Source organism: Callorhinchus milii, unplaced genomic scaffold (assembly GCF_018977255.1).
Source record: "Callorhinchus milii isolate IMCB2004 unplaced genomic scaffold, IMCB_Cmil_1.0 Scaffold22, whole genome shotgun sequence".
In the NCBI taxonomy this organism is placed as follows: Eukaryota; Metazoa; Chordata; class Chondrichthyes; order Chimaeriformes; family Callorhinchidae; genus Callorhinchus; species Callorhinchus milii.
In genome coordinates this window covers 1860394-1888387 of record NW_024704763.1, presented here as the reverse complement: position 1 = coordinate 1888387, position 27994 = coordinate 1860394, and the positions used below count along the sequence as shown (strand labels likewise).

General features: G+C 47.6%; 2 protein-coding genes and 1 non-coding gene across 3 annotated transcripts in view; 2 read left to right on the top strand and 1 right to left on the bottom strand.

Moving 5' to 3' along the window:
- The window catches only part of LOC103186286 (A disintegrin and metalloproteinase with thrombospondin motifs 7), a 31387-nt gene extending 20348 nt beyond the window's left edge, over positions 1 to 11039 (bottom strand). The window contains 9 exon segments of the mRNA XM_007905208.2: positions 888 to 1032; positions 1373 to 1516; positions 1930 to 2079; positions 2474 to 2598; positions 5523 to 5606; positions 6009 to 6205; positions 8791 to 8980; positions 9278 to 9642; positions 10851 to 11039. Coding sequence (XP_007903399.2) covers positions 888 to 1032; positions 1373 to 1516; positions 1930 to 2079; positions 2474 to 2598; positions 5523 to 5606; positions 6009 to 6205; positions 8791 to 8980; positions 9278 to 9642; positions 10851 to 10974 — 1524 coding nt within the window. The 5' untranslated portion in view covers positions 10975 to 11039.
- A 9208-nt stretch (positions 11040 to 20247) lies between these two features.
- rxfp3.3b (relaxin family peptide receptor 3.3b) lies at positions 20248 to 21387 on the top strand. The gene has a single exon (XM_007909596.2). The coding sequence runs from the start codon at positions 20251 to 20253 to the stop codon at positions 21385 to 21387; it is 1137 nt and encodes a 378-aa protein (XP_007907787.2). The 5' UTR covers positions 20248 to 20250.
- A 4625-nt stretch (positions 21388 to 26012) lies between these two features.
- trnak-cuu lies at positions 26013 to 26085 on the top strand. The gene has a single exon. It is a non-coding gene; the product is annotated as a tRNA-Lys (tRNA).
- Positions 26086 to 27994: the final 1909 nt, after the last annotated feature.

Genomic DNA, 27994 nt, shown 5'->3' with positions numbered 1-27994 from the left:
AACAGCCGGGAAGTGAATGACTGATTGGATTGTCGGCCAGGAGAATCGAGACTGGATTTAAGAATTTGCTCCATGTCTTGTCGGGGAAATTCCTTCCCATCAGGGGGCTGGTGTGGATGGTGGGGGGGGGGGGGGGGGGGGGGGGGGGTGAGGTGGCTGGGGAGATATATGGGGGAACCATACACCAGTGTTGGGGAACCTTGACCCTCTTGCTCAGCACCTAGTGAAAGGTTGCGCACATGTGTGTGTGTGTGTGTGTGCGTGTCAGGAGGGGGTGGGGGAGGGGGGAGAGGGGGGTCGTAGGAGGAGAATGGAAAATTCAAACACAGCTGTGTTACCAGCCGTACAATAAAACAAAGCTCAGGCGAGAAAGAAATCCGAAACTCCAAATGAGTTATTTGTTCATTATCTTGTCATGGGGTTAGGGAGCGTCTAAAAATGCCAAGTTGTCAGCCGAGGGCAAGCAACAGGGTTTTTACCCTCCAATCCATCCCATTCCCCCCACTCCCACCCCCGATTCCATCCTCTTCCCCCAACAAAATGGCTAATGATAGTCGTTCGTTAATTCTGTGAGTGTTTAGGGGAGGGGGAAAGGGGCGTTAATCCCCTTCCTGACAGCCCCCCCCACCCCACGCACCCCCCACCCAACCACCCACCCCAGAACATTTGTGAAAATATTACACCGTTTAGAGACCGTCCTCAAAATTGTACACTTGCCTGGTTTAGAATGAAATGTTTGGGGTTTGGAGGGAGGGAAAAGGTGGGGGAATGGGGGAGGGTTTGTGGGGGGATGGGAGAGGGGGTGTGGGGGGATGGGGGAGGGGGTGTGGGGAGAGAACGAGGGTGGAGATGTGCTCCTACCCCCAGTGTATCAGTGACCGACTTACGTCCATGTCATCGCAGAAGCCAGACCTGGCTCCGTACTGCAGCCGGCACTGGTGATTGACATCGTACAGGACCCCGGGGGGCACGGACGGTAACTCCATGGCTTCCTTGGCGGGCAGGTCATCCAGGCACAGACCCCACCCCCGGCTGCAAACAGAACAAACACGTCACTGCCCAGCCCGGGTCACAGCGCGGCTCAAAAACAATTTCTTGGGCGAAACACGGCAGCCAACTGCCCACGGCAGTGTCCCCACAAACAGTCGTGGATTGAGTGACCGCATTTTTTTTTCTTCGGAGGGATTATTACACCCGGAAAGCGATCCGCCAATCGACTAACAACCAGGTTCCTGCTTTAACTGTCAGGTAAACAGGCAGGTGCGTGGAGTGAGGAAACCCGCCTAAGGTTTCACCCTGCACGGAAATTGAACCCGGGTCCTTCCGCCTGAGAGGCGGGTGCTCTAACCACTACACTACGGACTGCACTTACTCGAGGAAGCGGGTGATGTACTCCTGGCTGCAGCGAGACCAGGTCAGGGGGCTGGTGTCGTACAGGAGCTGCGGGGACATGATGAACGGTCGTTTCCCGATGGGTTCACAGGCGTTCCCGGTGCCGTCGTGCTGAATCCCGAAGCTGTGACCATAGAAACACAGCACAACGTAACATCAATAGTAATCCTTTCACTTCGTACGGCGTCTCTTATGTTGGGAGGACGTCTCAAAGCGTTTCACAGGATTTAAAATGATAAATTTGATATAGAGTCTTGTCACGTCGTTGAGACATCTGAAAGTGCTTCACAGAATCTATTGTAATGACTGTATTTGTGGGCGATTATGCTTTGGGAATTGTTAGCCAGGAGAGAGAGAGAGAAACTCCCATTTCTTTTCCTGCTGCGGGATCTTTAACGTCCGTCAGACAGGCCTTAAGGATGAGCTTAAATGAGCCAAAGACCCTTCGTCACCCGAACCCCTGAGTGAGGTGCGAGCGGTGAGAGTGATCGTTGGGGAAGGGGGGGGGGTTTGGATGTGTGTGCGTGTACCACGTACTTGTGTCCCAGTTCATGTGCAACAGTGAAAGCGAGAGGGAGGCCGGAGTCTTCGTTGATGTTGCAGCTTCTGTGCGGCTGGCACATTCCAGAGACGTGAGAGAGGCCCAAGGTCTCACACGGACGGTTCATCCCAGCACAAATGTCCTTCCTTGGCAAGTCAATGGAACCAATAAGCAAAGAGCTTGTTAGATAAAGCTTGTGGTGTTTAGAAAGCTCCCTCGCCCGCTATACAACGCAACGCTAAACCCTGAGATAATTGGGATAGCGCTGTAACAAGCAACCTCATTCTTCCACCAACTGCATCGCTGTCACCCACACATATTAACGATGTATAACTTCATCTGCAAAACACACAGTCACTACACTTTACGGTATATTCTTGTGAAGCGCTTTTAGACGTCTCAACGACGTGATAAGGCGCGGTATGAAATGCAAGGATTACGATTATCATTATTATTGCTGTCCGAATGTTGAGTCTCATGGCCTCAGACCCCTGCCCCCCTCCAACACTGCTGCTTCCCCCACCGCCCGCCCCCCTTTACCTTGTGAGCAGGATGGCAACATCATGGTGGGTGGGGTGAGCCTCCCCTTTGATGTTCATTTTCTTTTGCCATTTGCAGAAGTTCATGAGGGTGTTGTCGGCATGATGGGTGATCTTCAAATCCTCCTGGAGAGAGAGAGAGAGAGCACGAGAGAGGGTTAGTGAGAGGGCGACACACTGCTGGGCTGGAGGGACTATCCACACCCACCCCCCCGACCCCACTGCCCAATCCCCCCCACCCCCCGGGCATTCTGCTTTGATCAGTCCTATCCTGTCCTGGTTCTCTAACCTGGTTAAGACTTATGTGAGTTTTTAATGTATTAGAAACTAAGGAAAGGTCCTTTAGTGCACCAAGCCTGTCCAGCCAGGGCAGTGGATCAGGGTAGACCTTTACATCTCATTTTGCCCACTTTTACCCTCTTCCCACGCCTCACTCCACACCCTCGCGGAGGCGGGGGGGGGGGGGGGGGGGGGGTTGCGTGGGAGGGGGGAAGGGGACTAAGTAACAAAATAAAGTCAATTGCTGGAGACTCCAAAGAGGAGACGGGTCCTCACCAGACAGGCTATAGCTGTCTGACCTCTCCCTGCTCCCTGCTGGGATGTCACTTTCATCTCAGCCTCATCCCTTGTTCTCTTCACAAACCCTTTTGTGCTTTATATAAGGGGTCGTTGGCGGGTGGGGGGTTGTTGGGGGTTACACAAAAACTTCAAAGAATAGGCTTTGGTAAAGCAAATCATTGACAGTCGTGTTCCCCCACCTCCCCACCCCCGCAAAATCGCAGAAACTTTCACCACCTTTCAGCCCCATCGTGTCTACGCTACTGTTTACCCAAATCACCTTTAATTATTCATTCCACATGTCACCGTGTTCTCTCTCTCTCTCCCTCCCTCCCTCCCACATGCGCTCAGACTAAATCACTATTTCAGAAAATAATAATATAATAATCCTCGCATCTGATATAGCGCCTTATCACGTCTTCTCGACGTCTCAAAGCGCTTCACAGAATATACTGTAAAGTGAATTGACTGTGTATTTGTGGGTGAAACGCGGCAGCCAATTGCGCACAGCAGCGTCCCCACAAACAGCCGTGGATTGAAGTGACCAAATTATTATTGTTTTTTTTTTCTTAAGGGATTATTATCAAGCATGTGGAGTAAGGAAACTTGCTCAAGGGTCCGCCCTGCCAGGAATCGAACCCAGGTCCTCTCGCTTGTGAGGCGAGTGCTCTAACCACTGAGCTACAGGACTGCACAGTCTGGAGAAAAGGTCTAAATGTTTAAAAATTGGCTTGCAGCCAATGTCAGCAACATTTGCATGTTTTTCTCTGGTTGTCTCTTCGTTGCCAAATGAGTTTAAGAGAAATTATTTCTCCCCTCTCTCTCACTCTTTCCTCAATCTTTCCCTCTCACACATATTCTCTCTATCTCTTTCTTGGTCTTTCTCTCTCTCTCTCTTACACATCTGTTGTCTTTTGCTCTCTCTTTTCACCCCCAAGCTCTGATCTGATTCAAACAAACTGGCGTTGAGTGAATGTGCAAGACAGTGAGTGAGACATAACATGGCCAACACTCTTGGCTTCTGTCTCCAGAACTTCACCCTCTCTCTCCCTCTTGGCTAGTGTGTGTGGCAAGATGTGTTTCTGGCCGGCCACATGTGCCAGTGCTTCAAGCGTCACAAACCAGACTGAAAGTCAGTTCCACATGATGCAGGGAATCCTGGCTGACGTCCAGCCTCTCTATCCCAGGGGCGTTGATTGCTGGTATCAAGCCGAGAGCTCAGCCCTGAGAGAGTTGCAGCCTAGCCTGCGTGCCCTGTTCTCCCACCACACCAGCTCAGCCCCACGCCCTCCCCACCCTCACTCATGCTGACAACGTCTTCAGACCAGGTTCTTCTCAGCATCTCGGAGCACTCAGCCCTCCCTGCAACCGGGATATGAATTTTCCCGGAACGAGTATCACTGGCAGAGGAACTCCCCACTCAACCCTCGCCCACTTGGAACAACCGGACATCTGGAGTTGTGCTTAGGCAGTGAAGCTGGTGTGGAATCTCTTAAAGCAGCACAATACGGTTTCCACTTACACGGCCGTCTGTAGGCACGTCCGGGCGTCTCAAGACCTGCTTCTTCGACCGTGCCTTCATTCATCTTTCCTTCCCTACCCTCAAGCCCTCTCTGATCCCAACCCCCAGCTCGGGGGCAAACCCCTCATTGTCCAGCACCTTGGGATGACTTCCCGACGTGAAAGGTGTTGTATAATGCAACGTGCTATTGTTGTTCACGTTGGGAGGATGTCCCAAAACACTTGAAACCAGAGCATTTAGAGATTACACAAAGCACGACTGGACACTTCCACGAACGCACACGCACATTTTTTTTATATGCAAGTCACACATTTGGCTCAGGTTAACAAGAAGCCTGTTTACACCCTGCAGTCTGTTCCCATCCGCTCCCCCTCACTCTGCTGGTTATGTAGATATTTACCCTGCATTACATCCCAAGACTCGTGTACCTCGTATATAAATAGCAGCCACTAGCTGCTGACTATTGCAATGTTTAGTCTCCAAATTGAACTTCTCCCTTCCCCCCCACCCCCCCTTTTCTCAGCCGCGTCTTTTTTCTTGGGGTCAGATTGTGTCATAAATCAATTGGGTTGTGGCTGGACTGGGCTGGGTGACTGGATCCAGGCTCGCATTGGCAGCCAAGGAGTGACGTCCCACAAGTGGATATGCAAAGCCAAACCCTGCCTGGAGCACAACAGAGTGAATGTGTACAAAGTGGGGATGGTGCTGCCGCTGCTGATGGGAAGACAGGGCTCCAGCCAACGTGTAGAGCTGCTGCCCTTTCATTTCTAGGCCATGAGAAAGTCTTTGTTTCCTTCAATCTCCTTCCACGAAACACTGGGCTCCTGGCGAGCGTTTCCCAGAAGAAACGACTGCGTTTTTTTTAACAAACAAATTGGGCTCAACTAGACCTAGTGGGGTGTCTGAGCCACTGATCTCCCCCGTCCCCTCCTCCTCTCCCCCACAGTGTCCTCCGCCCGCCTTCTCTCACCTCGTCTTCCTCGAGGAGCACCAGCCTCACAATGACGATATTGATGGAGTTCCCGATGCTGGCGTCACGGAACAGACCGGCCACCTGGGAGAGAGAGAGTGGCAATCATCAGCACAGCCCCGCCCGCACCACAGCAACAAGTCACAGACATGTGTGCATGTGTTTATATGGGTGTACGCATGTGATGGGAGAGATGTATGTGCGCGTGTTCGTGCCTGCGTGCGCGTATATTTGTGTATTGGGGGGGGAACAATAATTGTAGAAAGCCCCAGTCAGCCGAGCGGTGGATTAGGGTAGGAGGAGATGGAATAACAGGGAGACAGCGCTCTGAGATGCTACCCAGCATGATATAAATGCAAATTATGGTCGTTGTTGGCAAGGAGTGGCAGGGTTTGTGGGTGAGGGGTTGGCTGGTGGAGGCTAGCGAAGGCTGGGGTGACTGGCATTGCCGAGTTCGGCACGAGCGAGCGGTGTGGAACATCTCACCATGTTCATCACGGTCAGGACGTAAGCCTCGATGCTCTCGTTGCCGTGATGTTCCACCATCTTGGAATCGGCCACCACCAGGGTCTCCACCCACTTCTCCTTGCTGACCGAGCGCTGTTTGATACGCCGTCTCCGCCGCTGCCTCTTCTCCCACTTTTCCCGCTGCTTCTCCGAATGTTCCTGCTTCCTCAGGGAATCTAAACGCGAGGTTTTTGTTCCCTCCCACCAACCCCCGCATGAGACAGAGAGGGAGGGGAGAGGGAGGGAGGGGAGAGAGGGGAATATTAAAACATCGGAAGTTGTGAAACTTGGGGGGAAAAGGAACTCTCAGTTGCTGAGAGGAGCATGGAGAGCGAGAGAGAGAGCGTGAGTGTGAACGAGTAAACAAGACCGTGAGAGCAAGAGTGACTGAGTGATTGAATGAGTGATTGATTGATTGAGTGAGTGTGAGTCTGAGTGAGTAAGTAAGCGAGAGTGGAGAGCACGAGGGACGGAGAGAGCGAGCGACGGAGTGAGAATACGAGTGAAAGAACAAGTGAGTGTGACACTGTTTGGGCACAAACCGAACATTGTGGTTGGGTGAGCTGATTAGCTGCTGTTTCTGTGGTTGGGACTTACTCGCTGGCGTTAATCAGAACCGTGTGGGGTCACAGCCTGGAATTTGTTCACTCCCAGCCACAAGGTCACTCCCACCCCCCACCGTGCACGCTCCCACCCGCCCCCCCACCACAGGCACCCCCCACCACCCCCCCACCAACTGGGACGCTCGCACTGCCATCTCTCACTGTGTTAGGTTTGTAACAATAACCACAACTTGGGTGAGAGAGCGGAGTGGAGCACTGTGGCACATGTTGACTCCCTGCACTTAAGACAGAGCGGAAAATAAACTCGACGCTGACTCTGTTTGCTGGACAGGAATCCAGCGACATTTTTGACTTTACATAGTCTTTGTGCTTGTTATTTGCCTGTAGGAGGGAGGGGGCGGTATCCATACATGCGGATTTACGAGACGAATGATGGTAAACAGTGAGACACATTCTCTGCAACACAAGATCGCTACTGTAAGCTCCCTCGCTATGTCAGGCATCTGGTGGCCGAGATCAAACCCGGCTTTGCCTTCCTTACAATTCTCAAACATCGGGAAGAAAGAGTTTGCATTTCTATTGTGCCTTATCGCATTAACTGGGCATCTCAAAGAGCTTTGCAAGTGTTTGTATTGGCTGTGCTTTTGCTGGCATACATGATAAAGGAGGTTAAAGGGGAGGTTCGGAGTTTCGTTTCTTGAGCAGAGAACAAGGCTTTGGCACTCGCGGGGAAGTAAAGCTGAGGAGCTCCGCAGCGCAGCGGTTAGCACGCTCATCTCGCAAGCGAGAGGACACGGGTTTGATTCCCAGGCAGGGAAATGCCTTAGGCAAGTTTCCTTACTCTGTTCTTCTAGCTGTCATTGTTAGTTGATTGGCGAATCACTTTCTGGTGAGTAATAATTCCTCCAAAAAAAAAAAATGTGGTCACTCACTCCACGACTGTTTGTGGGAGCACTGCTATGCTGAATTGGCTGCTGCGTTTCACCCACAAAATACACAGTCACTCCACTTTACAATATATCCTGTGAAGCGCTTTGAGACGACTCTCGACGTGACAAGGTGCTGTATCACAAGAATTATTATTATAATCTTCTTTCAGACTTTTACGATAGGTATTTTGTTCTAAAGACCCAATTGTGAAACGATGCTGGGATTTATCTGCAGGAGGATTTATGCGAAGGTTGTTATGGTTTAACGTGGCAGGAATGTTACAGGGCTGGAAGATATCATTGCAAACCATTTGATTGGCCCCAATGCAAGAAAAATGCACAACTGATTGCACACTACAGCTCTGGTAAACTCTTTGATCGATTTCTACTCTAATAGCTGACTGAATATCCCTTTGAATTCACTGACTGAATATTCCTTTCACCAGCTCCTCGGAAAATAGTCTTACCACCACCCCTCCCCCTTCCCTACACTCTTCGCACACCCCCACCCCCCCACCCCCGCATTCTGTAAACCTTGGCTCCGTCTGACTGAAGGTATTAATATTAGCACAGAGTTTGCTTCCATCTCCATGGAGGTATTGCGGGGAAACTAAACAAAGAGCAGGCTGGCGGTGGGTCAGTTTACGAGCAATAGAAAGGATAGGAAGCCCAAATAAAGAGAGGCAGCTCGTCCCGTCTCTCTGTATAACACATACACAGGGAGCCAGCAGTTACTGGATGATTACAGGGGCTTGAAAGTTCAACCAGTCTTTGCTTGCAACATCATTTGGTCCTAAAATATCTTAGAAACTCTTCCTGGGGTTAGACTGGCTCTTACAAAAGAAGACCCAGAATTGGATTCTCCAACCACCATTAGCCAACTGTCAGCAGCTGGTCAATCATTAACAGTCCCTTAGATCCCAATTCCGGGCGAGTCTGGTCCACTAACCAACAAGTGCTGTTAGTGTTTGACCGGTTTGTCCTCATCATCAATGAGATCTGGACTCATTTTAAATATGATTTGGTAGTTGAGGTACAGACCAGCCACGATCTAATAGAATGGCAGAGCAGGCTCGAGGGGCTGAATGGCCTACTCCTATGTTCCTATGACTCGTAGACATGCCCTCAACCCTCCCAGCCAAATCCCCGGATGGGGTAAGAGATGTCTGCTCGCTGGTGGAAGATAAGCAGCCAGTGTCTCACTGAGGGGAATGGAGACACGGTGGGGGAGGGGGGGGGATGATTCCCGCGCGGTGTTAGTGGAGGTACCTGACACGCCACATGTTCCGTGGCTCCTGCCCTGTCCCAGGTTGCTGTGGGAGCCGGGGATCCAGGTGTTGCCCAGGGCTGGAGCGTGACGTTTGTAAATCAGGTGGGGCTGAGGGGAACCGCCCTCCAGGGCCTGCTCCAGCCACGGCTCAATAAAATGGTCCTCACCCCAGAGTCGGAAAACTCCTTTCTGAAAGCGGAAACCGCAGAGAAGCTGTCACGCAGGAGCAGAAGGTCTCGAGGCTCTTTTCACAATAGCACCCGCACCATCGAAACCTCTCAAGAGCACTTTACATGGAAACAATAATAATAATACAGTCCCGTAGCGCAGTGGTTACAGCACTCGCCTCGCAAGCGAGAGGACTCGGGTTCAATTCCCAGGCGGGACGAAACCTCGGACAGGTTTCCTTACCCCACATTCCCCAAATCCTGGAAAGAAAGAAACAGCAGTAGATTTTAAATATAAATATAGAACGCGAGGACTCACCATCCCATGACAGGTGCTGATCGCAGCCACCCCACTGTGCTGCTCCTGGTCTGTAACCCTCCCAATGAAATGACAAGTGTTGAGCCTCAGGGGGCTGATGGAGGCTCCTTTGATGCCTCCGTAACGTCGCTCAGCTACGAAGCCTGGGGCGAGGAGGGCTCGGTTGACGGTCAGATTAAAGCTGAGATCTCGGCCGCTGTGCCTGAGCCTGTACAGCAGGGGAGGCTGCAGGTGGTCAGGACCCAGGTCCCTGCGGTGAAGCCGCCTGAGGTGATGGGACACATCGTGGGACAAGAAGTGACCAACTTCATTTACCCTGACCGGGTACACCAGCTCCGAGCCGGGCAGAGCACTGAGCTGGGCTCCTGCACATCAAAGAGAATATATATATATACATACACACACACACACACACAAACATATGTATACATATCTAATAATAATCCTTGCATTTGATACAGCCCCTTATCACGTCTTCGAGACGTCTCAAAGCACTCCACAGGATACACTGTAAAGTGAATTGACTGTATATTTTGTGGGCAAAACACAGCAGCCAATTGCGCAGAGCAAATTGTCATATAACATATGTGTGTAATATGTATCATCCACCCAGCCAAACAATAAAATAAAACAAACCCAGAAAACTTCTGAAAATCATTTTATATATTACAGTAAAACTCACACAAATCTGATCTGTATAAATCATATAATCCCCCAAGTCATACATCTGCCCAAGTCCCACTGAACTTCCTATTAATTTATGCAAGTTTCACATAACTCATACGCTGCATAAGTCGTATGTGTGGTCACAACTGACACCACTTCTGTGAGGTTTAGTGTCTATATATACTTTTTAAAAAAAGTTTTCTCTTGCAAGGGTAAAAGTTTTTAAGAGGTTTATAGAAGAACATTTTCTCAACCACCCGACCAGGGGAGGGGAGGGGAGGGGTGGGGGGAGAAATTTGCAATTATTAAACGAAGTTGATCTAAAAGCAGTAACAAAAAAAAGAGTTCGATACAGCGTCACATCATAAACTGTGACTTTTAATTTGAATTTTAAAAAGTCTGATTGCCTTGTTACAATTCCCCACCAGCAGAGAAACTTCAAACGTTTATTCACACACAATTGCTACTAAAATAAGTCACTCCGGAGAATCTGAGCCATAAACAAAAACACACACACACATCTGGGGAGACAGACACAGACAGACAGACAGACAGACAGACGGACTGCACTGTTATAATAATCCTTGCATTTTGATAGAGCGCTTTTCAGGTCTTCTCGACGTCTCAAAGCGCTTCACGGAATAGACTGTAAAGTGAACTGACTGTGTATTTGCGGTCGAAACGCGGCAGCCGAGCGCACACAGCAAATTGTCATATATTTAAGATATATATATGTGTATCATCCACCCAACCAAACAACAAAGAGAGCGAGAGAGACTGACTGCACTGTTGACATACACAGCATCTTCTCCTGAGCATTTCCCCTCTGTGATGCTTTTTTCGCACACACACACACACACACAGGATTAGTTTGCAGGGAGGGGAGACAGTAAGATAGAGTCCATACCTTCTGATGATGTCCCCAGGTCTCTGTGTGTCCTGTCATGAGCAACAGCAACAAGTAGAAAAGCAATAAAAGTAGTCAAAGTCTGAAAAAGGTGCTTTATCTTCCAGCACCATAGACCTGGCATGTTTCCTTAATTCTTTTGCCCTCTCTCTCCTCTCTTTCTCTCTCTCTCTCTCTCTGCCCCACTCTCCTGCATAGAAACTTTTTCTTTTCAAAAAAAACCCACACAAAACTTTACAAAGTTTTCTTTCAAAACTTATTAAAACTTTAGACGACAAAGTCTCTAAAGAATCCCACAGCTTCACAAGATGTTGTCTATTGTAAACTTTTCTTGAATGTATTTTTTTTTGGGGGGGGCGGGGGGGGGTGGGGGTGGTGGGGGTGGTGGGGTGTGGGGGAGGACTTACTTTTAGTTACTTAAATAAAAAAAAATTTTGCAAACTTTTCAGATTCCCCCCCACCCCCCCCCAAAAAAAAGTGGATTTTTTTTTAAACTCCCCCCCCCAAAAAAAACAAGACTTTTTAAAGTTAAAACTTAAAAAAGATTAAAAGAAAAGTGTATCCTCTCAGTGCTGTGGATTGATTCACAGATGCTGTCTGTCTGCTTGTGTTTGGTTGTGGGGTGGGGGGTGGGGGGGGGAATGCAAAAAAAAAAACCTCTCCATCCACCCACCTCACTCAATCCCCACCCCACCACCCCCAAAAAATGCCTTGCCTTTCCCCCCCCCCACCCCCCAGTGGAGGGTTAGCTATACCCCGCCTGAGATGCTTTGTTCCCCCTTCTCCTTGAGCAGTTCTCTGCAGTAACAGTCCAGAGGAGAGAGAAACAGGGACAACCCCTCGTCTGACAGTGCTGAGCAGTCACACACTGCCCCACTCTCTCCTCTCCCCCTCATTTGATCTATTTGCATGAAGCTCTCCCCTCCTCTCCCCCCTCCTTCTCCCCATCTCTCCACTCCTCCACTCCCTCCTCTCTCTCTCCCCCCCCCCCCCCCCCCACCCCCAGCCTAGCTATTAAACTACTCACTTCATTAACTTTTCTCTCTCCCCTCTCCCCCTTCTCTATCCTCTCTGCCCCTTTTCCTCCCCCCCCCCTCCTCCCAACACAAAGAGACTGGTAATTTTGCGAGCTACTCACTTAATTAACTTTTTTCTCTCTCTCAGTCTCCTTCTCCCCCCCTCCCTCCCCCCCTCCCCTCCTTATATGCTGTGACTTCCAAACTTTGTGTGTCAAACGCCCTCCAGCAAAAGTGGGACTGGGAAATAAAAAAAAGAGCAATGGTTCTTTGTGAGTTAAAAGAAAGGGGAGAAAAACAATCATTATTATTATCCTCATTATTATTAAAGCAAGACACATCCTGAAATGTCAAACGCAGTTTTTTTCTGTACACAGCCCTTAAATCCCATTTATCCCATTGACTTTTCCCATTCCCTCCTGCCAGGGCGTAGCTTTCTCGGTGGCCCAAGCTGCTTGTTAAACGTGTCTTTTTGTTTAGTTCCTTTGCGAACATGAGCCAGCGGTTAGCCCCCAGTGCCAGGAAGCCGGGGGTTGGGGGCCTTGTGATTGCAACCTTCCCCTTGGCAGGGGGTGGGGGGGGCTGCTACAGAACTGTAGCTGCTAAGCGTTGAAGACACTGTTTGTCCCCAGGATCCTGGCACAGAACCTGGTGTTCGGGAGCCACATAGTGGAAGGTACAGCAACTGCAGAGGTTCAACAACAACAACAACAACAACTTGTGTTCACACAGCCTCCTTCAGGTAGCTTGATGTCTCGGGTTGCTCCGCAGGGACTGGCTTGGATTTCGAGCGACGGGGAGGACGGGGGGGGGTGACCAAAGGCGCGGACGAAGAAGTAGGTTTTTTTTTTACGACAACAACAACAACTCGCATTTACGCAGAGCAGCGTCTCGGAGAGCTTAACCGTGGCGGAGCCTGACACCGAACGGTGGCCAATAAATGTGTCTTGATTGAATATTTCTGGGTTTACAGCATAAATCTATGTTTTTAAGGCAGGATTTGAAAATGGATAGAGGGTGGGGGGGGCGGTGAGGCAGAGGGGGAGAAGGAGAGAAGGAGGGAGAGGGAGAAGGAGGGAGGAAAGTAGAGGAGGGGAGTGCTTCATGGGGTGAGGCAGAGGGCTAGAGGTTAGGGGTATAGCAGGTAAAGGCTCAGCCACCGATGGTGGTACAGAGAGGGCAGGGGACACATATCGCTATTTGGAGCATCAGCCCTACCAACGTAGCAATTTACTGCTCCCCTCGAAACAATATTTACACAGTAGAATAATAATAATAATAATAATAATAATAATAATAATCCTTGCATTTGATACAGCGCCTTATCACATTTTCAAGACGTCTCAAAGCACTTGTGGGCGAACCGAGGCAGGCAATTCCGCACAGCAGTGTCCCACAAACAGTCGTGGATTGAGTGACCAAATTATTATTATTCTTTTGTAATTTTTTTTAGGGATTATTACCCCCGGAAAGCGATGTTCCAATCGACTAACAACCAGTTTCCTACTTAATGCTAAGGTAAACAGAGGCACGTGGAATATATAATTATATATGGAGTATTGTTATAATAACAATGACGTCTTTGAGACGTCTCAAAGCGCTGTTGGGAGTGGAATCACAGTATTAGTGACTGCAATGCCAACATTGAGGATATAAGGACCTTTAACTGTACTCTGGTTTATATAAACTGTTGGCTCCTCACACTGTAAGGAAATTACAAGTTTGGTTGTGGCTATTGCTGTATTGGATTTCCATAAACTTCACTTTAAACACATCCACGTTATAAATCTCTCCGACATCGATCACTCAACACAGGCAACAGAGAAGCATGACCTTCACCAAGGCCTTTAGGGGAAAAGAAAGTCTTTATCGCCCTTCATACCCCGAAAACGTCTTGTAAAGTAATTACTGTCACTGCGATGACTGTTATGTCTCCTGTAGATAAATGCACGGCCTGAGTTGATTAATCCAAGGAATAGTTGGGAGAAATTATCTTCTCTTTTCCGAAGGGCGTTTAGCAAACTCTTCCCCCTTTCTCCCCTCCACCCCCCCTCCTCTCTCCCCTCCACCCCCCCACCCCCGCTCCCCACCCCACCCCACTCCCCACCACCCACACAAAAGATGACGCCTCTGACAATGGATGTCATCTTAGATTTGAGTCCCAACGTGGAGGCTTGAAACCACAACCTTCTGACTCAGAAGCCAAATTGCTCCCCACTGCCAGGCTGACACTTGCCTCCCGTAAACACAACAGTTTCCACACTTCAGTTGTTACCGTTACAGATTATTGTTCTTACTTTTATTACTGTTGTTACTTTGCAGTTAGTACTACGGTATATAGAGTGTTTGCCCAGAATGTTACTCTCTGGAGGATGAGGGTTTGCATTGTAAAACCTGGTTAGCCTCAAGCAACATTTCACAATGACTAAGAGGCTCGAAAAATTAAAAGGCGTAAACTGCTTCACATTAAAAATTCTGCCATTTAACATCAAATAAATGTTAATTATACGGAATAAAAACATCAATTGTTGTACTCCTGGCTAATTATAATTGGAAATCAATTCAGAACGGGAGTGAAATTTGTATGTATTGTACAGTAAATCTTACCCTCTGTACTTTACGCTGACTCTCAAAGGAACACTTCACTTTAATTACCCTCAGTTGCTCAATACCAAACCATGTTCCCTCACTTGTAACACTTTACTGCCGGAGTGATACCACTTACCCTATAAACCCAGGACCTCAGCAGCCTGGCTTTACATGTGTTGTTAGGTTTCTTTTGCTGCCCACCAATGGACACTGGGTTTCCCTACAAATCAGTCACAAATACTGAACAGCCATAACTGATTTCAACCTGATAAAGAGCTATGAAAATACAATATCTATTTTCCCTCCTTATCTTCTTCCTGTCTTGGAGTCCCGTATCGTATTGGTTATCACACTCGGCTCGCAAACGAGAGGACCTGGGTTCGATTCCCGGGCGGAGCAAAACCTTAGGCAAGTTTCCTCCTCTGTTAGCAGTAAGTAGAAACTTGATTGTTAGTCGATTGGTGGATCACTTTCCGGAGGTAATAATCCCTCAAATACAAATTTGGACACGACTGTTTGTGGGACACTGCTGTGTGCAATTGGCTGCTACGTTTTGCCCACAAAATATACAGTCAATCCACTTCACAATATATTCTGTGAAGCCCTTTGAGATGTTTTGATGACGTGATAATGCAAGGATTATTATTATTATACAGTGGGTGAAGATGGGTAGGAGAGAGGAGCTGTACTTGTGGATATGAGTGGCTGAGGTGAGCAAGACTGAGCTGACCTCCAGTGGTTGGAGGCAAGCTAGCAAATGAGAGGAATGCTGGTTAATACTTTATTTGCGATACATTTTACAAAGAGCGCTGGTCACGCTCATCTCTCTCACCTCTGGCTCCTCAGAGAGTCAGAACAGAGAGAATTCACAAAGAGAACAAGTCAAACTCCAAAAACCTTCTCTCTGTGTCTCTGTCTGTCTGTCTGTCCGGGGTTATTAATTACCTTCGCACTGGGCGGTCCGTGAAGAAGCCAATTCTTTCTGCCCACTTGATATGTTCCTCTAATGGAAATCGACAGCTCAATCCATCTTTATTGCATTGTATGACAAATGCAATTTTCAGCCACAGGGATGTGCTTGTGCGAGACTGAAACCACCGAGTTTAAATACTTTTCAGAGGTCCTAGCCGAAGACAATCGCCCAAATAAAACTGGTCGTTCACTTCAAGGCTGCTTGTGTGACATTGTCTTGTGCAAATCTGGCTGCCACGTATCTGGGTGTTTGTGTGTGTGTGTGGTCTGGGTGTGCACGCTCCTGTGTGTGTGTGTGTGTGTGCATGTGTGTCTGGGTGTTTGTGTGTATGTGTGTCTGGGTGTGCACGCTCCTGTGTGTGTGTGTGTGTGCGCATGTGTGTCTGGGTGTTTGTGTGTGTGCGTGTGTGTGTCTGGGTGTTTGTGTGTGTGCGTGTGCGTGTCTGGGTGTGCACGCTCCTGTGTGTGTGTGCGTGTGCGTGTCTGGGTGTTTGTGTGTGTGCGCGTGTGTGTGTCTGGGTGTGCACGCTCCTGTGTGTGTGTGCGTGTGTGTGTCTGGGTGTTTGTGTGTGTGCGTGTGCGTGTCTGGGTGTGCACGCTCCTGTGTGTGTGTGAGATAACAGAGAACATTCACTGCTGAAAAAGTCTTTGTTGATGGTCGCTGAACAACCGTGACTAACTCTCCCCCTTCCCCGCGCTACAGTGATTCCAGTCATTATAATCCAATCAGTCGCTTTCATGCCATTTATTTACTAATCACAGTTCAGTTTGAATACAAAGCAGAGACCTCATCACCAGGTTTGACTGATTCCCATTAAAACCATAGAACAGCCAGTGTCATTCACTTGATTCCGTGCAAAACTGAGGTGCACAGATCATGGTTCTGTTCCCCCTGGAGCTCATCTGAGCATCAACTTCCCTGGGCTAGGGAGGGGGGAAATCGGCCAGGGTTTCAGCTCATCACAGGTCGTTCCCCCACCCCACCTCCCCAAAAGGTGTGCGCAAGTAGGTGGGTAGGGGTTGGACTTTGAGGATCAATTGTCAGTTCTGATGCCCCAACACCGCTACACACACACACCATGGGGGAATAATTCTGTAATGTGTTAGTTAGAGCACCTGCCTCGCAAGCGAGAGGACTCAGGTTCGATTCCCGGGCAGTGCGAAACCCTAGGCAAGTTTTCTTACTCCACATGATTCTATTTACCTACCAGTTAGTAGGAACCCGGTTGTTAGTTAATTGGCGGATCATTTTCCTGGGGTAATAGTCCCTTAAAAAAAAATGAAAATTTGGTTACTCAATCCACGACTGTTTGTGGGGCACTGCTGTGCGCAATTGGCTGCTGAGATTCACCCACAAAATATGCAGTCAATTCACTTTACAGTGTATTCTCTGAAGCACTTTGAGAAGTTTCAACAATGCGCTATATCAAATGCAAGTATTATTAATCTTATTATTATGGTCCACTGAAGAATGGACACTTAGGGATTGATGTATGCGTCCGAGGTCTAAATCAGCTCCCTCACTGGAGGAGAGAGGAACAAAAGTTAATAACCAAGCAAATCAGAGCTTTATATTTACAAAGTGCCAATACCAGTAAATAAGCAGCAAGCTGCCAGTTCATTAAACAGGTCATCCTGTGCCTAAATTGCAATCCCTTAATCCCTTATTGCAAAAGGGATTAAGGGATATGGGGATAAAGCAGGGTTATGCTATTAGCTGGAGTTAGATTAGAACATCAACCGTGATTGAATGGCGGGGCAGGCTTGAAGGGCCGAATGGCCTATTCCTGCTCCTACGTTATGTTATGTTAAATTGCTAGATTCCCAACTTTCAATACAAGCTGGCACTCACTGCCATGTATTATTTAATTGCCAGCCTGGCACAGTCAGTAACACTCTCACCTTTGAATGAGAAGATTTAGATTCAACCATCCTCCTTCCTTCCTCCACGTCGGGACTTTGAGCTTATGGTCTAGGCTGGCTCTCCAGTAGAACATTGCAATTATCAGAGGTGCCGTCCTTCAGATGAGATGCTAAACCGAGGTCTTATTTGCCAGTTCAGATGGACAACAGAGATCCCGTGGCAAAAGGGAGTTTCTTTTCTCCCTCCCTCCCGGAATCCTGGCTGACAATTCCCAGATAAAATCCTTTGCTTCAAGGCTGTTTGCGGAGACGTTGCTGTACACAAATTGGCTGCTGGGTTTGCTTCCAAAATACGGACAGTACACTGTATAGTAAATCCTGTGAAGCTCTTTGAGATGTTTCAGTGATGTGTTGGCGCTATATAACTGCAAGGATTATTATAAATTGAGTGCAATGTGGAACGTTCACTGATAAGTATTTTATGTGTGTTGTAGGTTTGTTTTGGGGGGGAGCAAGTGATGCTGTGTATACTTGTTTGCCATTGGAGACAACCAAGTGAGTGTAATAATGTGGTGAAAGTGAGAATGTATTAATGAGTTTCAGTTCAATTGGGATTTCAAGGATTTACATTGTTCCTTTCAATATCATTACCTCGGAAAAGTGAGCGATTTTTACGACTTTGTTAATTTCAGAACCTATTTGCATGACATTATACATGTTTGCTCAATTGCATTGGGATCCATTACATTTTTAAATTACATTATAGAATAAGGGGCTCAGTCGTCTCCTGATATCACTATGTTGCCTAAATCGGAAGGAAGCAGGCGCGATACAGCCAACAACCTAAGTAATTACATCCTCTAGGTAATTGCTGTTGGCTGGTAAAGAGTGTTCCAATTTAGCAAGCTGTGAAATACACTGTCAAACCGAATGAAGGTGAGACCATTTGAAGATGAGAAGGAAAGAGCAATAGACTTAACTGGGAGTTTAGAAAGAAAGAACGAGAATGAGAAGAGAGTGAAAACTTTCCTCTTCGACCGTGCTTTCGGCCACCTCTCCCCTCAAACAGGCTCAGAGTCAGGCTCCGCCACTGTTAAGCGCTCTGAGACACTACCCTGCGTGGAGGGCGCTGTATAAGAACAAGTTGTTGTTGTTGTGAATGACTCCCGTTCACATGCTCACAGATAAACAGGTGAAATATTCAGACCACTTGGCCAATGTTAGCGGTGCTCAGGCCACAATCCATCTTAATGTGTGATTCAATTAGAGCAGGAATAAAAGTCCATTAGAAAAAAAATACTATTTTTATTGTGATTTTCTTTAAGTTTTCATTTTTTTTATCATTATTTGAGATTTTTTTCAGCCGTGCTGTTTTTCATTCCTTCATGTCTTTTTATTACGTTTACTTTTTATTTGTTGCTCTTTTTCATTATTTGTTATTGCCATTTTGTGTTTTTTTACTATTATAATTTTCGATTGCCTTTCCTCAATCATTGTCATTGTTTTCCCGTGTTAATGTTTAAATGTGAATTTAATTGTATGTGTTGCTATCAAACCATCTTGGCCAAAGCTGCCGGGAACACATGTCGGTCGGGTTGAACAGGATTGTGTGTGTGTGTGATGGGCTTGGCGTTGGTTTTATATAAATAATAAGCTCTTCAAAGCTCTTCACAGGATATATTGTTCTGTGGGCGAAATGTGGCAGCCAATTGCACCCTGCAGTGTTCCACAAACGTTCTTGGGTTGAGGGACCAGATTATTACTTTCTTTATTTTATTTTTTGGATGGATTATTACAACGCAAAAGCGACTAACACACGGGTTCCTACTTACTGCAAGGTAAACATAGGCATGCGGAGTAATGAAACTGGCCTCGCGTTTCGCCCTGAGCTCAGGTCCCAGGTGCGCGGCAAGTGCTCCAACCACTAAAATACGGGACTAATGATCCTTGAATTCGATTGAGCTCCTTATCACGTCTTTGAGACGGCTCCAAGCGCTTCGCAGAATATACTGTGAATTGGAGTGACTGTGTATTTTGTGGGTTTATGAAACAAAATATTAACATAGCAAAGCAGTCGCTTCCCCTTCTTCCCAAAGGCACCTTCCCCCAATTCAGCACCTTGGACAGAGCCTGTGCTCACGCCCTGTTCAGCCCAGAAAAGACCCTCGAGGGAGCGCATTGGTGATTAACCTCTCGATGGTCCAATCAGCAGTGGGGGAGCAGTGTGATTGGCATCTCCCTTGGCCAATGGTCAATGACAGCACAATGGACCAATCGCCATTGAAACCTCCATTGGCCAATGGGAGATGGGTGTGGGGTGGGGGGGGGAGCTCAATGGTGATTGGCGCCTCGGTTGGCCAGTAGACGGGAGAGGGGAGGGGGAAGAATTTGGCCAATCAGCCGTGGTCCAGCAGGGGAGAGGAGGGGTCTAGCTAGGGGGAGACCAATGGGAGGGAGGCTGTTGAGGTTAGGCTGATTCAAACAGCGAGAGCCCGGCCATTGGGAGCACACACAACACACACACACACACGGGGAGAGTGATGGAGCTGGGGACAGACTGGAGGGTGGGTGGTGGTGGGGAAGGGGAGAGAGACGCATAGAGAGACACACAGACAGAGAGAGACAGACACAGAGAGGGACACTCACACAGACAGAGAGGGTAGGGCTTCTCTGCCTTTTCAATGCCATGTTGGTTGAAGAGACAACCCTCAAGCACAACACTGGATGGTATTTGTAGCCTTTTTGTGTCGGGAAATACAATTTGTGGGTGTGGTGGACTGAGGTGAATGCTTGACTCGGGTTGACACCAACCCCAGTGGGGTAGGGAGGTTTGTGGGTTGGGGTGAAAAGGATTGGGGGTTGGGGAGATTGCCCCCCGCTCCCCCGGACCTGCTATGATCTCAGAAGGCAGCCTGGCGTTGGGGGAAACACTCGAGTACATCAACCACTCACCCCAGAGGATGGGGGACCTGTCCAGCAACTCCAGCCGAGGAACTTACAACACCAACCTGTCCTTGATGCCCGAGGAGGAGAACTATCGCAACGTCGCTGACGTTACCCTCATCCTCAGGATCATCATCTCCATCATCTACTCCATCGTGTGCGCGGTGGGGCTGGTGGGCAACCTGATGGTCTTCTTCCTGATGAAAGTCAGGCAAAGGCGTAAGAAATCCACCATCAACGTCTTCATCCTGAACCTGGCGGTCACCGACTTCCAGTTCGTGTTGACCTTGCCCTTCTGGGCGGTGGACACGGCTTTGGACTTCAGTTGGCCCTTTGGAGACGCCATGTGCAAGATCATCCTCTCGGTCACCGTCCTCAACATGTACGCCAGTGTCTTCTTCCTCACAGCCATGGGGATCGCCCGCTACTGGTCCGTGGCCACGGTGTTGAAGAGCGAGAGACCTCGTTTCTTCTGCTCGGTCAAGTGCATCAGTTGTGCCCTGTGGTTGGCAGCCTCCATCGTCACTGTGCCCACTGCTGTCTTCTCTACAGTCAATGTGATCGCGGGGGAGAAACTATGTCTACTCAAGTTCCCGGCGAAGGATTTCTGGTTGGCCCTCTACCACCTCCAGAAGATCATCTTCGCCTTTGTCTTGCCCACCATCATCCTGTCCATCTACTACCTGCGCCTCCTCAGGTTCTTAAGCCAACGGAAGATGCACAGCACCAACAACCCCAAGAGAAAGTCTAGGGTGACCCGCTCCATCACCATCATCATGCTCTCGTTCTTCCTCTGTTGGCTGCCCAACCATGTCATCACCCTGTGGGGGGTTTTGGTCAAACTCAACGCTGTGTCCTGGGGCGAAGCTTATTTCGTGGTGCAGACCTACATCTTCCCAGTGACCGTGTGCTTGGCTCACACCAACAGCTGTCTGAACCCGGTGCTGTACTGTCTGATGAGGAGGGAGTTCAGGGAAGCGCTGAAGGAGGTCTTTTGGAAGATCTCAGCTCCGGCTGTGACCCACACCTGTCCGACGCGACCCCGTTCGGGCACCTTAAAGCCGGGGAACCCCGAGGTCCAGACCCGGCGCCCCCTGGACCTGGTGGACAGCGGATCTCGCAGAACGGGGTCTGTTTACAACGAGAAAGTGTGAAGCCCCCAATGGCATCCAAAACAGCCAATGTGCACAGAAAGAAGCTTTGTGTGTGTGTGTGTGTGTTTTGCGCTGTTCCTTCGCTCTTATCTGCCATGTTACAGGTGAGGGGGTGGGGGGGTGGGGGGTGGGGTGGGGGGGGGGGGGTATAACTCTGTGCGCAAAACAAGGCATAAAAAAATACCCAAACATATAAGAGATTGGGTTTCAATCCAGCGCCCAACCTTATATATTTATCTCTCTCTCTCCCCCCAATCTCTCCAGGACTGTACTTGTTCATCTCAGATCAGTATTGTATGAATGAATAAATGAATACATGAATTAATGAATGAATGAATAAATCTCTCTATGGACTCTCTCTCCCCTTCTCTCTCGCTCTCTCGGGATATATATATATATATATGTGTGTGTGTGTGTGTGTGTATGTGGATTCAAGAATTTTTAGATTCATTTACCTTTCAAGTTGGGTGTTGGGGGAGTTTAGGACTGTTTGGATGAATACGGTTAGACTACAAATGCGAGTGTGTGAGTGGGGTTTGGGGTTTGGGGTGGGGGGGGGGAGAGAAAGAGAAGGTGGGGGTGGGGGGCATATTATTTGAATTAACCCCTGAAAGACACAGGGGAATTGGACACAGTATTTCAGCCTTGTCACGGATTGACTGGCCATCTCCTCACCTGAGACAGAGATCTGTACCAGTCCCAGGCACCCAAACCCAACCAACTGCTTGTATATTTATTGTGTATATGTCAGGAATAAGGGGAGCTGGAGGGGGGGGGGGGGGGTTGGGGGCTTCAGGAGAGAGATCGGGGAGGGAGGAGCAAGCTTCTTTACATTGATTATAATGATGATATTTTAATAATAATGATTAGTGCAATTCCACCTTCCATTAAAACGTGCAATATTCCCAGCATCCAAAATCAACGTGACAGCAACGTTTGTGGCATCAAATAATACTATTATTTTTAATATTCATAAAATCCACGATACGAATAGTTGCATGCGCTATATGTCATGCAAGGATTATTATTATTTAGTATTATTATCTCACGAAATTGTGAAAAACAGCAAGGAGAGATTGGTGTCTGGAATCTATGGAATATTTCATGAATTGTAACGTCGTCTCCACTTGTACATTACTCCACTTGATTTAATGATGATGTCGATGATGATGATGATGATTATTTTTCTTCCAATTTGTTTTATTTTTTTAAAAGAAAGCCTGTAACCTTATTTAAATAAAGCGCTTGACGGGAAAACCAAAATGAGTCGTCTTGTCTTTCTGCCCCACCTTCTTTAATCCACAGATTAAAGTTTGCAGCACATTTTTTTTTTTTTTTTTGCAATCTTATCTTGAACATTTCCAGCCTCCACTTTGAGCAATGTATTGCACGAGTTGCTTTGCCATGTAAATTTCTGTTTCTAACCCCTGGGGTGGTTTTTTTTTTGCAATCCTGCAGAATAAATAGCCTGCAGAATGAATAAAGCTCAGGAAACGTCATCTGAAGTAAAATATTTTGTTAACATTTTCCAGGAAGAAGCTTTTTCTTTCGCTGAATTGGGTGGATAGTTGCGTATTTCTCTCTCTCTCTCTCTCTCTCCTCTCCCAAATTTCCAGATGAGCAAACAGATGTGCTCACCATCTGTGTGGAGGGAAGTTGTGCTCATGATCACCGCCTGGCGGTGGGAATGACTAACGGTGCAGAGAGGTCCCATTGCCCCCAACGACCCCCAATCCCCCTCAAATCTCAATCCATCCAAGTCTCACAGATACACGGAGAAGAAAGAGGGAGATAGAAGCCCAGAGTCCCATCACGTTCCGAGGATCCCCCACCTCACACCTGCACATCTCTCGTACGCGTCTCTCCGCTCCAGAGAGAGGAACTTGCCCATTTTGGTTTGCCAACGTCACCTACAGTATTTTGCACATCTTCCTCTGCAAGCAGGCGCCGCTCCAGACATTTAATAGGGGGTTGCAAATCGGTTCCAAGAATAACTCTAGAATAACATCCTGACACTGTTTAACTCTCGAAAAAAAAACCCATCTAGGCTGTCTTTAACTCTGGAATAACATCTGGAACGCGCTCATCTCCAGACAACAACTGTTCTGTGTTTGCCTCTATTCAGCCTCTCAGCCCCGAGGCTCTGGAACTCCATCCCCAGTGCCTTCGCCGCCTCCTCCCTTTCCTCCTTCAAGGCCGGTCTCAAGACCTTTCTCTTTGACCGTGCCTTCAGCTCCCCTCTCGACTCTCTACCCCCTCCTCGCTCCCTCCCTTCCCTCCCCTCACCCTTACCATTTCCCCCCAATGCTCGCGTCCTGACCCAACTGTACAGCGCCTTGGGACGTCCTCCCGACGTGAAAGGCGCTCAATAAATGGAATCTTGTTGTTGTTGTTGTTTGGAGCAAACTGTTCCAGTGCAATATTTTTACAGGGTTTGGGGCTATTGAAAACATTTGCTGAGGGAGGGGGAAGAGGACATTACATTACATTACATTCTTCCTATAACATTACATTGAGACAGAGTGTGGGTGTGTGGGTGATATAGAGGAGTCAATTTGATGATACTATAATTTGTGAAGCAATGAATAAATGACTGAGAGAGATAAGAACAATGACTTACGCTGTTAAATCTGTGCAACTCTAGTCATTTCAAAATGAATTGGTCTGTCGGGAAGCTTTTTCCATTACTACCAATATCACATTTTTACTTTAAAATTACTTAAATTTTTTATTAAACATATAAAAATAAGATCATGAAAAGCATGTTCTCCCTACTCCACTCACACACTTCTCTGAAATACTATAGTAAGATAGAAGTGTATCATTGAGTTGAACTTGATATACGACAAATTCATATTTTATGGTGATTTAATAGTTAATATGCTTTTCTGCATTACTCAGCACATTAACATTTAATGTCGCCATTATATCGTTTGTCAACGAGATGAAGTCAATGCTGCACCTCAGGCGCTGAAAGCATTTCAATCGATGGTTGCATCACCCCAACTTACTAAGCCAGTCTGGAACCTTGGCGTCTTGTTTAACCCTCAACTATCATTTCTACACCACATCTGCGCCATGACCCGCTTTGCCTTCCCCACCTCCACAACATCGCCCGGCTCCGCCCCTGTCTCACACCGCAGGCTGCCCAAACCCTCATACACGCTTTCATTACATCGAGGCTTGACAATGAAAACTCCTTGCTTGTCGGCCTCCCCAACTCCTCCCTCCATCCAGAACCCGCACCAGGCTCGATACCTTCAAAGCCCTGCATGGTCTTGCTCCCCCCTACCTCTGCCACCTGCTAACCCCTTACCATCCTGCTCACTCCCTCCGCTCAGCGGGCTCCGGCCTGCCTCATGTCCCCCGCCTCGCTCGCCCCACTATTGGCGGGCAGGCCTTCTGCCACTCTGCCCCCATCCTCTGGAACTCCAGACCGCAGTCCCTCCGCCTCACCCCATCCCTTGCCTCCTTCAAGACCCATCTGAACACACCCCTTTTCGAAACGTGTTCTCGATCATCCTGCTTCCCCCCCCTTGCCCTCCACCCTCCCCGACCCCCAGCTTGGGTCTGTCAAGCGCCTTCGGACGTCCTCCAGACGTGAAAGGCGCTTTACAAATGCAATTTGGTTTTGTTGTTATTTTATTCGCCACATACAAATTTAACCAGAATAGAAGTGGTGGATTCAGAATAAAATCCAGAATGTCTGGTGCCTGGTGCACTTTAGAGATCTTCTGAGAGGAGCCTAACATTCTTTCTACTCCTTAAGTTGGTAGAGATTTCCCAACAACCCCAACCCAATAAGAACATAAGAATTGCTAGATGATAGAAGACCAAGATCCACCCAGTTCGACTTCCACCATCCTGGGAGTCGCATTGCACATGTCACGTCCCAAACTATACACCTACTGTTCCCACCCTGAGATGTTGTTTCCCAACAGAAATCTATCTCACGTGTTTTTCAAATAATCAACACTTTCTCTTTCCACCGTCTCCCGAGTGAGTCTGTTCCACACGTTTACCACTCGTCCGCTGAGATGGTGTTTCCGCAGATTTGTCTTGAATTTGCCCCCACCCTAACCCCCCCCACCACCCCCCGCCACCCCGCCACCCCCCCGCCACCCCGCCACCCCCACCCCGCCCCGCCCCGCTCAATAACCCAATCCCAACAACCCATAACCGCAAAACACACAGTCGATGGACTTCACAGTGTATCCTGTGAGGCGCTTCGAAACCCTCTGGGAAGGCGCGAGAAGGCGCTGTATCGCGTGTTAAGGATCATTGATTACTATTATAAACCCCAAACCCGCGTCTCACCGGCAACCCCACAAACCCAGTTGTTAGCCCCGAACCCAGTGGCCACCCTGACTGCCTCTGCAGTGAGTGGTCCTGATGCCCCCCACTCCCCCTCCATTCAGGTCTGACTGAGCCTGTGACGTCACCGGCCCCGCACTCACTCCAGTCCTTCACCGCCGGCGAGTGAGCGAGTGAGTGAGGACGGCGCATGCGCGGATCCACCTGCAGACGCCGCTCCTCCGCCGGTCCTTTCATTGATAAAAAAAAACCCACCACCAGAGCCACGCCCATCGGCTTCATAAAACCATCGGAAGAGCAGCGTGCCAGCCGCCCGGCTAGCTCAGTCGGTAGAGCATGGGACTCTTAATCCCAGGGTCGTGGGTTCGAGCCCCACGTTGGGCGCGAGTTCAATTTTAATTTGGAGGCTTTCGTTGTTTCCAAACCTCTCCCCCCTCCCATAATGGCAAAAAAAATTTTTTTTTAAATAATTAGGATTTTTATTCTTGGAATTTTTAAAAAAAAATTTTTTTTGGTGGGTGGGTGGGTGGGTGGTGTTTTTTTTTCAGACCACGAGAGTCAACTTTCAATAATTTGGATTGCTGGTCTTTTTTGTACTTTCTTGGCAATTCAGCACTTTTTTAAAATATTTTTTTAAAAGGTAATAATAATAATCCTTGCATTGGACGCAGCGCTTCGTCGCGTCTTCGAGGCGTCTCAAAGCGCTTCACAGATTAGACTATCAAGGGAATTGACTGTATATTTGTGGTATAAAATGATGTCAAAAGGATTTTTTTCTCCTTACAAATATACAGTCACAGTAAATGTTTCGCCCACAAAATATACGGTCAGTTAACTTTGCAGTGTATCCCGTGAAGCGCTTAATGAGACGTCTCAACAAAGTGATAAGGCGCTATTTCAAACGTAAGGATTATTATTATTATTATTGCACTAAAATCCTGTGAATCGCTTTGAGAACTATTGACAACATAATAAGATTCTATATCAAATGCAAGGATTGATAATAATAATCCTTGCATTTGATATAGGGCCTTATCACCTTTTCTGGAAATTATTATTATTTCCAATTACTCTTTTTGTAATCATTCATTTTCTAGTTTATGGGCGATATTCTCAGGGAATGATGGCAAGTCGAATTGTTCTGTCACTCAGTTAATTTCATATCAATGATGTTACAGATTGGACATAAATCCTGTTTCATACGATATCAGAAAGCGACATTTGGGTGCTGTGCGTGATACATCCAATCATGTATCACAGATTTCGCTCACAAATACACAGTCCATTCACTTTACAGTATATTTTATACTTTACAGTATATTCTGTGAAGCGCTTTGAGACGTCTAGAAGACATGAAAAGCACTATATCAAATGCAAATATTATTATTATTGTAATCAAAACAGATGACAATAAACCACTTGATCTTCATAGGAAGACATTGCATTTTTGCATGACCTTATCACATTGAAACAACAACATCATTACATGTGTATAGCGTCTTTCACGGCAGGAGGACGTCCCAAGGCGCTGGACAATCAGTGTTTCCGACCTGAGCTGGGGGTCAGGATCATGGGCAGTGGGGGAAGGAGGGTGACCGAAGGCATGGTCGAAGAGGAGGGTCTTGAGACGGTTCTTGAAGGAGGCAAGAGAGGGGACGAGGCGGAGCGACTGCGGGATGGAGTTCCAGAGGTAATCACTCCTACGTCTCTATTATATTTAAGACTTAAAAATATCTCTCAACAATTAGATTCTAAACTTTAATTCAGTCATTAATCAATGAATTATTTGAAGCTCTTAATTTGATTTCAGTTTACTGGGTATTCACTGCTATATTCTCCGTTACATTTCATTTTTGTCTCTTAAATATAAAGTTGGTCTTAATGACTATATAAGTGATCTTACAATTAAATGCTAAATCAAGATGATAGCTATTATATATTTTTGCATTTAAATTAGTCAATTAAATCCTATTGCTGTCATTCTATTTCTGACATTACAAATGAAGTTTAGATCAGAGCACCTGGAATAGTTTATTTGGTTAATAGAGAATAATATTTACTAACACAATATTAATCAGTTACATTGATTTGTATTCACAGCACACGAGTTACAACGCAGCCGGTGTTTTGTTTGTCAAGCTTGCGAGAATCAACAACAACAACAACAACATCACATTTGTAAATCTCAGGATCTGCTCTGAAATACACAAAGAAGAATGAAGAGGCGAGTTCGGTTGTGAGAATGAGCTTTATTTTATTGTATGGTAAGTCATATATATATATATATATATAT